At 40.3% G+C, this 11,367-nt stretch overlaps 1 protein-coding gene and 1 non-coding gene across 2 annotated transcripts; one reads left to right on the forward strand and one right to left on the reverse strand.

Moving 5' to 3' along the window:
- Nucleotides 1–1,573: 1,573 nt before the first annotated feature.
- wbp1la (WW domain binding protein 1-like a) lies at nt 1,574–9,652 on the reverse strand. The gene is made up of 4 exons (XM_023425844.2): nt 9,466–9,652; nt 7,714–7,816; nt 6,613–6,774; nt 1,574–4,283 (listed from the first exon to the last, which is right to left on the reverse strand). Exons 1-4 carry the CDS (start codon nt 9,526–9,528, stop codon nt 3,805–3,807), a joined length of 807 nt encoding a protein of 268 aa, XP_023281612.1. The 5' UTR covers nt 9,529–9,652; the 3' UTR covers nt 1,574–3,804.
- An 887-nt stretch (nt 9,653–10,539) lies between these two features.
- Nucleotides 10,540–10,838, forward strand: LOC147817965 (signal recognition particle RNA). The gene has a single exon (XR_015438444.1).
- Nucleotides 10,839–11,367: the final 529 nt, after the last annotated feature.

An 11,367-nucleotide genomic window follows, 5' to 3' on the forward strand; every position in this document is an offset into this window, starting at 1 on the left:
TGCTTAGTATTGAATGGTTCAGGATTGACACATGAATTTTCTATTACTTGGGGAAAATTCTTTATCATTCACTGCCTCTCTTGGCATATGATCAACCAAAGCCTGTTATTTATGTCTTTCCTTCTCCCAACATGTCTGCAATACCTTTTTTTGGATGATGACTGTATCTTCTGGCCCCTTTATATACTGTATATTTGTTTTTATCGTTAATTCAGTGGGATTATATTCTGCAAAAACATACAGAATTATCATTCTTCTAAAAGTTCATTTTATTTGTGTGATTTTTTTAACATGGTAAATGAACAACAATCTAATGTATTTCTTATATATGAATGTATAAATAGGGATGCTGAGATGTTCTGCTGTTGGTGGATGGGGTACGTCAGAGAAATCAGGTAATAAGAGAATTTACTTCCACACTGACAACTGCAGACAATGAAGATGTTTAGATAGTGCTTATTATTCTTCTTATTTTTTTGCAGCCTGATTAATGATAGTCTTGTAACATCCTATCAAATGTCCAAATGCAAATAATCAACTAAAACTATTGGTCTTAATGATGAATTTGATTCTAAAGTTTGTGAGTAAAACTGAAATCTTTTTACTTTGATCTTTCACTTGAGTCTAAAGTTTGACTCCTATCAGTTTACATGAATACATACATACTATGACTCACTGATGAAATTATATACAAGTCCTTGCATTTCATAGTTTTATGAACTGTGTGGTTGAAAAACAAACCTGCAATTACGATTGGCCAAAGATAACGAGACAGAGATCTTGGAGATTGCTACTTCTGCTAAAAGTGAAAATACCAGTTTAACAGAACGGCAAACTAGTTTGTCAAGCCTCTGTCCGTTCAGTGCTGAGCCTTTACTCACGTCAAAGTTTAGTTTCAATCACACAGTATCCACTGAGCACTGCGTAATATTTAAGATGTATGAGTTTATTGCCTTGTTTGAAATACCGAAGATCAGTAGTATAGTGTTTTCAATTTGTATTCATTGTTGTCATGAAGTCCTGATGCAGCTATACATCAAAGATTCTCTGCTGTGTACGTGCTGCAAAAAAACTGATATGGACTAGGAGGACGATTTACCAGGAGAGCACAGGTTTTACAGAGGGGCTCGTCTTTGGACGTAAGATACGGGGCCCTCACGTAGTACGTCAGGATGAGAGGAAGGGAATAAGCAGCCCTTCACACATAACATTTACAGGGCTGGTTAGCTGTCAAAACAGAGGCCGACAGAAACATGGCTGAGAAAAATAACTGCAGAAAAACAAACCAAACATGACAAGTTGTTAGAAGTGTGGTATACTTATATACCAGTTAAAATGGTGAAAACTTGGACATTTGGGCCCCTGCAGCTGGTGAGATAGAGGACATGAAGCAAGTCACAGCTGTGTATTCAATGATCAGCTAAAGATATTCATCTCCTCTGCACTGCTCCTGTAACAGTTTTCTAGATGTCTGTACAGCATGCATGCACACAGTGTAGAGTGTAAATTTGAGTGTTGAATCGTCTTATTTACTTGGTTTAAATCTCACAAAAAAAAAAAATTCAGCCACATGTTCTCACATAATTTTTAATAACCATCTTTTATACAAAAAGCAACAGAAAAATATACTTTAACTCAGCAGATAATAAAGAGCGTATGTACAGAGTGTAGCACCAGGTGCTGCATATGTGGAAAAGTGCTCGACTGACTCAACTGGAGCGAAGTCCCCTCAGTGCACTGTAAGGTTTGGGTTTCACTGTCAGCTCCCCGACAGCCTGACACATTTATACATGGAGTGTCATCCAATTTCACCATGGTCATTCCCTTTGTATACACACACTTACGGTTTGCAACCAACACCCTCCAACACAACTTTTGTGTGCTTTCAGAGTAACCATACTGGTGGTGATATTTCAGATATTCTTATTTAAATATCTAAACATTTTGGCTTAACTACAGGGAAACACAACTGTAACATCGATTAAATGATGATGAATCTGTTATTCAGTACACTTATGGGTTACTCAATAATAATAAAGAGACTCCAGAGCTTTGATTAAGTTCACCTAAATATTTTCTATTCAAAGGCTACATAAGGCTACACATTATGGCACTATGGCATCAGAACCTTTAATTAACATCAGTGTAACAGGCAACTGGAGACTCACAGAAGGGTTAGCAAACAAAATGAAGCGATCCTGTGTGAAGTGAAAAGGTGCAGTGTGTACACACACACACACACACACACACAGGGGATCGATCAACAGTATGCTGCTGGTGCTTGACAGACCTTCACAACAATCTTTAAACACTTTTATAACCAACCTTTCACTACAATTGGACTTTTTCTGTACGGACTTCTGAATGATATGGATATGGATATATTGTTAGAAAAAGTATGCCTGCTAACTCATTTCTCAGTCTCAGTGATTGATATGATTTAAAGGTCCCATATTGTATGAAGGTAGACATCCATGTCTTTTTGATTATAAAGTATTATAAAGCTTTTATTTTGTGATATAGTTTTTATATTAAGTTTTTATTTGATTATAAAAGTATCAAAGTATAAAGTATCAAAGCGCTCAGTCCACAGAGGAATGCACACAGCCTGTATTCAGAAACTGAGCCTCCAGCAGTCAGGACTTCCTGTAACTCAGAGCCTCCTCTCTTCTGATTGGCTCACCGACCTATTCTTACTAGAGCTCCAGAGAGAAGCCTGAGAGAGATGTAAAACTACACTAAGATGGTTTTTGGTTCTTAAAACCACAAAAATATCTTCTTATGGATCAACACTTCAAATAAAACACTGGAAAAGAATACAATATGGGACCTTTAAAAGACTTTTGATCGGAACAGATGCAGAATATCTTTGTGCATCTAAAATCAAATGATCAAACCTGGACATGCCTGGGCTGCAGCTCTGTCATCAGCTCAGCTGACTTTAAACTAAACCGGGACAAGTCACATGATCCTATGAACCTGAATGCTGTCATTATAGTGGTGATACTCATGTGTTTAACGTATGAATCAGCTTTAAATATTGTGTAATTAAAATTGACAGGTGAGTTTAATGATCCATATAAACAAGAATGAACAGGAATTGTCAATACAAAAATGTCAGAGGTATATTTGATGTGGTTTAGAAGCAGTGTCCCAATTGTCTACCAGAGAGCACTGACACGTTTATTTTACACTGTAAAATATCCTGGTCATACATATGTTGGTTATAATTATTTCATAATCCAATTTAAGGGATGTATATAAAAAGTTTTAATGTTACAAAATTATGTAAAAAGAAAGTATTACTATCAGTAATAAAATCAGTATTGGTCCAGCTCTAGCTACCATGGTAGAGGGGGTCAGATCACTGAACCCAAGCAGCTGTGCTGGTCTAATGCTACAGTCAGTGACAGAGCGACAGCTCCTATAGTTACACTGCGCACTGTGACTTAGAGAAGCTTTCAACAAAGCTTAAAGAACCGTGTAAGTGAACATGAGCCTCAGTGCTGCCTCCTGACAGGAAACATTTCAAAGCAGACAGCTCTTCAACACGATTAGTGACTGTCAAGTGTTCAACTTGAACTTGAGGAGGAGAAAAATTAGAGTAACACGTACTGCACCTTCAAGAAACTGTTAAAAATATTTAGTCCTATCTGTAATTTGTCTCCAGGCCTGTCACAGTGGTGTTAGTCAAACATACACATGTACTAAAAGACCAAACCCCTGAGCACCAACGGTAATAACATTGCATCAGTGACTGCTGCAGAGTTTTGTCTCTGCAGATATTAAAGTCAACAGTCTGGATTACCTAAGAGACTGTGGCTCCGTGTGTCCATCTGTGCTTTCATGAATGACTGCATCACTACTGTGGCTGTGTTCAAGAATCCCAGGATCACAGTGATCACATGGGTCTTCCACAGGCCCCGCCCCCTGTTCCTCGGTCTCTTCCTCTCTTTCTAAAAAGCCGTGCTGATCCCACAGCTCCTGACCATCGCAAACTTCAATCCCAGAATCCCCTGTGAAGCGCCGGTACCTGCCCGGCGTCGAGTCCTTGTTGGGGTTGGCGGCGCTGTGAAGGAGGGTCTGCGTGGCCTCTGGAGTAGCAGGGAGCTCCGCATCAGCATCACTGGGGACGGAGATAGCTGAGTGGGGGCACGGACATTCCTCTGTGGGTGGATCTGTGGATGGGGGTGCTGGCTGGAGAGGGGTGTAAGGAGGAGGGGGTGTGGCTGGGCGGCCAACTACCTCTTCATAGGCTGGCAGCAGATAGGTGGGCAAGAATCCTGCAGAATAACACAATGCATACAAGTATGAAAGAGGACAAACATGACAGTATCTCACTCATTCCCAGTCAATGACAGCAGTTAGCTTTATTCTACTCAACACGCTTATAGAGTTTAAAGCTGCACCAATCAATGTTTTTAAATTAATGGCGGATCAACTGACATGTAAAGTGAAAAGGCGTTGCTTGCCGCAGTGAAACCCAGAGAAAAAATGCAACTCCAACTCTGCACTAAACTGTGCACAACCTGCCCAGCAGCAATCAGCAGACAGACACAGTTACAGACCAGGGAGTGAAACTTCATGGACACCAACACCACCCCAAAGTTATGTTCCTTTGTAACTGCTGGATGAGGAAATAAGAAACATAATAAAAAGATGATGGCTTTTAAACTTATTCTACTGACCTCAACTATCCAGCAGAAAATCACTTATATATGTGCAGTAGGAACCAATGGACTTGGAGCTGAGAACCAAGGACAGAGTAGGGAAGTCAAAAACAATCCCTTCGTCATAAGATTGTTTACAACAAGCTCAGTACAGAATTATAGCTGGGATGTAAATTTTAAGCAATTTCCTTAATTAATTTCATTTTTTTTCACCACTAATGTGACCTATGTTCGCCCCAAAATACCCCGAGGCTCCAGATGTTTGTTTCACAGAACCATCTGGGAAGGCTTCCTCAGACCCTGTTTGGAAAAGGGCAGGCGCTTTCAAAAAAATACTGCAGGTAATTGGATGAACCATCCATCTATCATATGATGTAGCAGGAGAGCACCACAGTGAAAACACAACACAACAACAAGCCACAGTCTGAGGAGCTTTGAAATCTAGTTCGCTTATTGCCATCTCTTAAAGGAAAATGTGTGAATAAAAGGCAAATACCAAAACAGTGACTTCTGATTCTGATCAGATGCTGATTGGTCCAGAACGCTGTGGTTTTGCCACAACTGAATAAATCCAGCTGTCTCACAAGGTTAGGAATTCAAAAAAACAGATTAAGAAAGAACCAAGTTACTTGAATTCTAAATTTAACAATGCAAAATAATGACTTCATCTAGAGCAACTGGCCTGACAAAAAGTACCAGAGCAAACAATGACAAACAACCTCCAGGCTTCACTGGGGAACATCCATTAGACCAGACTGAATGTGTTAGTTTCTTCTTGATTAACTAAAAGCAAAATTAAGTTATACCATTACACCACCATCTGCGATGCCGCCCACACAGATTCTTCAGCATAAAAACATTTCACCAAACCTTTTTGATGATGATATAAACACATGCCACCTGTTTAGCAGAGAGACAGCAGTGATGTGATCGACAATTATGTGATCTTGAGTGGACAATGAAGACTTGGTATTTGACCAGTAGTTTAATGGAAATAGTTATTGGCTGCTGTAATTATTCCTTCTGTTCATACTAACCACAAAGAGTTGCTTAGAAAAGTAATTTCAATGACAGAGGACAAATACACAGTCCTTTGTGCAAAACTACTTAAAGATAGATAATATGAGGCTTCAAAGGTTTGATGTAGATATTTTCCAAACTTAAGCCCCTTTTCCACTGGTTAAAATAACCTGCTAAGACCCGCTAATATCAGGCTTTTGTCGGCAATGGAAAAGGGAACAATCAGCAATCACACCTGGGTCAAAGTAATACAAAGAGTATTTATCGGTCTGGCACCGATCAGCAGTGATATAAACACAACACCTGGGATGACATTGGTCCCTGCAGTTGTATATGTCCTCCCTGGTAAACTCAGCTGACGGTGTATAAGGAGTCAATCGCCTTTTTCAGCGAGTTAACTGGTGTTTAAAAAACTGCTTATACCTGCTAATTCTGGTGTAAAAGGGGTATAACTGTATTTTTAGTACATAAAAATCTGTGTTTCCATGTAGAGCCTTGGCAAAGGGTTAGTAACACAAAGCCCTTTGTACTAAAAAAGACTTTAACTTTGGAGGATACCTACTTGATTTGTCATACTCAAAAAGCTTGCGCTGAACTTCAGAATGTATTTTTTACACAGATCAAAGACTTTGATCGACAAACAGCTACAGGGACCAATAAGGCTTTCGTTGTACACACGGGCATTTGAGCATTATATTAAGATAGACTTGGAAAAATGTGAACACTTTAAATGCATGTTCAGTCTTATGTGTTGGATATGGACTTTTTGAATGAAAGTTATATCAAGAGATTCTATTGGTTGAGATCTACTTCTTAATTCTATTTACAAACATATATGATGTGCAGCTGGTGATGTGTCTGGGTGATGGAGACTATGTGTGGAATGTGTAGAGGCAGCAGCAGGCCACACACAGCTACTTACTGAGATAGAGGGGTAGCTGAGAGTTGTTGTGGGCCTCTCTATAGGCAATGAGGTTGATCTCGTTCTGCCGGCGCTGCTGCTGGAAACGCTGCTTGGAACGCCAGTGCTGACACACACAGCAGCATGTCAGGATAATGATCAGAGTCCACACCAACCAGAACCCTGCAGGGAGCCCACAGCGTAACACCTGTAGTGTATATCCTGACAAATGCTACCAAGTCTTTTTATATAACAGTTTAAATACAAACAAAATGATACTGTTTGACACCTTAGTTTGCTGAGTGTCAACAAGTTTTTATTTACAAGTTTTCTTTTATAAAATAAACTTCTCAGATAGATACAGTAGATAGATGGATAGATGGATAGATAGATGGATAGATAGATACATACATACATACTTTTTTTATCCCCTTGGGGAAATTCATGACTGCATCACTCTTTAAAATTTTTGTAACGCAAAAATCAAAAAAATAATGTTACCTGTAGAAGATTAAGTTTAACCGTTCTGTGGCTGTTTTCAACACTTGTTTAGTTCAGTGGCAGTAGTGAGATCTGACACCGTGTCATAGTTTCTATTAACAGCCTGTTAATTCCTGTCATGATTTTAAGGTTTGGTTTGGATGTTCTTTGTGTCAAAAAACTTGAGTCACAAAGAGCACCCTTAAATTAAAGGAATACCGATAAGTGCACTGACAGGCTGGGAGTTCTTGTTAGATGGCACACGGGTGTGTCTGCAACATGAGAGACAACCAGGCAGCCAAGCAGCAGTTCAAATGGTAAACAAGTAGAGATTTTGAGCGACAAATGAGACTCAGGGCCGAGCTCCACTCACCTAACTGGTACCACTCCTGACCTTTATCAAACATCTGCTCCTCATTCTGCTTCCTCCCCTTTTTGCAATTGAGACTTCCTTTACTTCACAGCGTAATGTTTGTTGGAATAAAACTATAACAAATGTGCATCGTGTGAGCTAGTGCAGTATGGATTTATGGACATATTTCTATGCTTTCATTTTAATGTATTCTTGTTGCATATCATTTGTGTCATGAAGAGGGAACATTCAAACACTAAGAAAGACTAAAGCAGAGATGGGTAACTTACACCACAGTTCATAGTAGTAGCTGCAGCACTGTGTCTCTCCACAGCAGTGACCTGACTCACAGATGTAGCTCTGGTTGTTTACTCCCTGGCACACCAGGTTGGCCTGTAAATACACAAATATATGTGTCACAATCTGAATTGAGGAAGCTACTAAAACAACAAAACAGTGTTAACAAAAGCCGGGCATTTTTTTGTAACATTAAGGACCATACCTTTTTCTGGCATCTCAAGCACATTATAAAACATAAATTTTTTTTTGTTTAAGTTTTTTGTTAACCTATGACTATGACTTTAGTTTACCATATTTGCATTCATGACATGGTAGCTACACATTATTTAACACGCTATTTAAGTATAGTATTCTTATTATTTATTTAATAATTAGTACCATACACTTAAGTTTTGTTATAAACACATTATATGCCACATAAATAAGGTTAGTGTACGATGTCCCTCATCACTGTATTAGCTGACTAATTTTCTGTGGATCAACTAATTAATGGACTAATCTGACCACCTCAAGTTCTAGCTCTAACCATAGTGTCTTTGTGTTGCATGTTGTTGCTCCTGTGGCTGAAGAAAAAAAGAGCTCAGTAGCCCAGAATCTGCCTGGATCCAACTGAGCAGAGCCAGTGGAATCAAATGTCAAATGTTTCCCAAATGAACACTGCTGCATCTCTCCGATCTTACTGGAACTATGTACTGCAGGCAGCCACTGCTGCAGACGTGCTGACACACTGTCCTACCACTGCTATCTATGGCAGAGTGTAATGCAGAGTGTAATGCTGTGCAAGGCAAAGACTAATTCCACAGATTCCTGTCCTCTCTGATAAGTAACACAGATAACCACCCGGTATAATTAGATTCCAACATGTCACTTACATTCATCATTGTTGTCCTGGTTTGTACATAGTGCTTACAGACCTACGTGTCCCATTTAACAGTCTGAACCATCAGAATGGGTTTGACTCCACCAAACCATGAGTAATGATAGATGGATAATTCATTGATACCGTAAATCCTTATCTTTTTACAGCATATTGTGTGACCTGATTGGGAATGTCAGCTATATTTAGTTATCTGTGGCTGAACATGTTTAGGTAGGAAGAGAGCAGATGCAGTGATCAGTATTGCACACTGTGGGTCTGTCTCTTTGGCCCAAACAGCTGAACCGTCAATACGTCGGTGACGCATCAGTCTTTTCCCACAGGAGCAATCACCAGTAACAATAGCAGCCACCACTGCAGTAAAGCGTCAATATCATTTGATTTATTCATTTAAAAGATCTTAATAGGTTTATTCGCTGCTGAGCATTGTGTCAACACGGGTCACACGCAACAAGCCGTTTTAAAACTGTCTTTCTAATATCTCAGTAACCACTTTCAGTTATATTCATAACCTTGGTTTGGTCATACAGTTTCTGAAAGCCCTAGCTGGCTCAGGAACTAGCTAACTAAAACTTGTGCTAGTGCCCATCCCTGCTAACGTTACCTGCGTTAGCTTAGTCTTACTTGCTAGTGCTAACTTTATTACCCGTGTTAGCAGCTGTTGGAGCGAATACGAAAACAGGCCTGCAAGGAAGACAGCATTTAAAGCTCAACCCACAAGCCTGCAGCAAGCACCCATAGAATGAAAGGTTATTTGTCCAGTCAAAATCTGGCTGATACGTTTTAGCAAGCAGGCTAGCTAAGTTACTGTAGCTAGCAATCTTGAATGCCACCGTCTTTATAAAGAGCGTCGGCCAGCTGCTACCTCTGCCACTGGGGCCGCCGTCGCCGAATTTTCTTGTCCAACGATGATCATCGGTGACACCATTGCCAAAAAGAAGTTAGAAACTAATATTTTTTAACAAATAAACTAATAATTAACCATTGCATTGTTAGTAAAACGTCGGCCTCGCTGGCTAACCAAAACAAAACAAGTCCAAGTAAATTTCAACAATTGTTGCCGAGGTCGCTCTACCTCTCCGCCATTGGTCCGTTCCGGAATGTGGGCGTTTCTCAGACAGTGATTGGCTGTTTCTGCTGCACGTCAATTTCATTTTTTTCAGTTCAGTAAGCTTTATTGGCATAAGTGTCAGTTGAACAATATTGCTAGCAAAAATGAAAAATGTGATGAGAAAAAAGAGAATATAATTCACTGAGGAAAATAAATAAATAAAAAAAAAAGAGGAACGCTAGAATTGCAAAAACAGTAAACACGTGTGTGTGTGTGTGTGTGTGTGTGTGTGTGTGTGTGTGTGCGTGTGTGTGTGTGTGACAGACAGACAGTAGGTGTATCTTCCATATGCATAACAGGCTATGTAAGGATAATTATTTGTCACATTCAGTGATGTTGTTTTGGCCATGGGCAACACCGATATGTTCATGCAGGCCTGGGTAGTTTAAACTCACCTTATCACTCAGATGTATTTCAGTCAGTCAGTTTTGTATTGCAACATATTGCGGTCAATTGATACAACTCCACTGAACACGTGGGATCAAATTGTGATTGATAGCTATTACATTACATTGCCTGATTATTGATTGTCAGGTCAGAACTAATTTGTTTGAAGTTTTGTTTTTCTCAGCAATTCTTTGTCATTTAAACTGTGATTTTTATTTTCTCTTTTGTATCAATGATGAGAAATTCAAAAAGAGGAGCGCTCAGGAAAAGGATGATAAAGTATTGGTCTTTTTTAAAGTAAGGTTTTATCACTGTTCAAACACCGAGCAGCCTTTAATGCAGCTACAGTTCATGTTTCTGTCGCTAGATGCCGCCGGAGCCTGCTACCTGATGACGTCACCACTGTGAAACCCCAACACCTCTATGAATGAAGCATCTATCGCCGGGCGCGGTGGCGCGCGCCTGTAATCCAAGTCACCGGGAGGCTGAGGCTGGCGGAGCGTTTGAGCTCAGGAGCTCTGAGCTGCAGTGGACTGTGCCGATCGGGTGTCCGCGCTAAGTTCGGTAGCGATATGGTGCTCCTGGGGGAGCCCTGGACCACCAGGTCGTCTAAGGAGGGGTGCACCGGCCCAGGTCGGACACGGAGCAGGTCAAATCCCCCGTGCCGCTCAGTAGTGGGATCGCGCCCGTGAATAGACGCTGTAGTTCAGCTTGAGTGATATAGCGGGACCCAGTCTTTATACTCATCAACTAAACGTGGACAACACACACGCTCAAACATCATGTCACTGTGTGCTCCAACAGCTCCATCATTCTTTCTTTATCTTCTTATTTCCATGGAAAACCTGCACAAACCAGTGGTGTTTGTTGGTGCTACAGCGCCTCCACCTGGAGGAGAGGAGCAATGACCATCATCACACCTGTCGATGCAACACACAGCAAACAGTGGCTCCCATTGCTTCTCCTACTGGTATCACACAGAAAACATGGTTTGTAAGATATCTAACACAAATACAGATTTATCTTGGGGGCCACAAGAAGTTCTGTCATATGGTCAAAGTCCTGTCTCTGTCAAATCTGTTTCTGTTCACATTCACAGAGAATAAGCACAGAGGTTGAATAACTGCTGACTCTATAATCAGTATAGTCTCATGTGAAGGACCACAGCAGGTTGGTTAACTGGCATTTGTCAAAAGACAGGAGCAAAGAGAGTAAATACAGATGTGCTGTAGATAATGTAGAGGTAAATGTAAGGCTGTGCATAATGTT

The sequence above is a fragment of the Seriola lalandi genome, unplaced genomic scaffold (genome assembly GCF_002814215.2).
Source record: "Seriola lalandi dorsalis isolate HSWRI2012SDOR001 ecotype SW California unplaced genomic scaffold, Sedor1 jcf7180002054795, whole genome shotgun sequence".
Taxonomy (NCBI): domain Eukaryota; kingdom Metazoa; phylum Chordata; class Actinopteri; order Carangiformes; family Carangidae; genus Seriola; species Seriola lalandi.

What these genes read in the sequence shown, in the direction of transcription:
- wbp1la (XM_023425844.2), bottom strand. Translation starts at nt 9,528, where the DNA reads ATGGTGTCACCGATGATCATCGTTGGACAAGAAAATTCGGCGACGGCG. An exon ending in CGGCGGCCCCAGTGGCAGAG is followed by an intron (nt 7,817 to 9,465) that starts GTAGCAGCTGGC and finishes GTGTATTTACAG; the next exon opens with GCCAACCTGGTGTGCCAGGG. An exon ending in CTACTACTATGAACTGTGGT is followed by an intron (nt 6,775 to 7,713) that starts GTAAGTTACCCA and finishes GGCTCCCTGCAG; the next exon opens with GGTTCTGGTTGGTGTGGACT.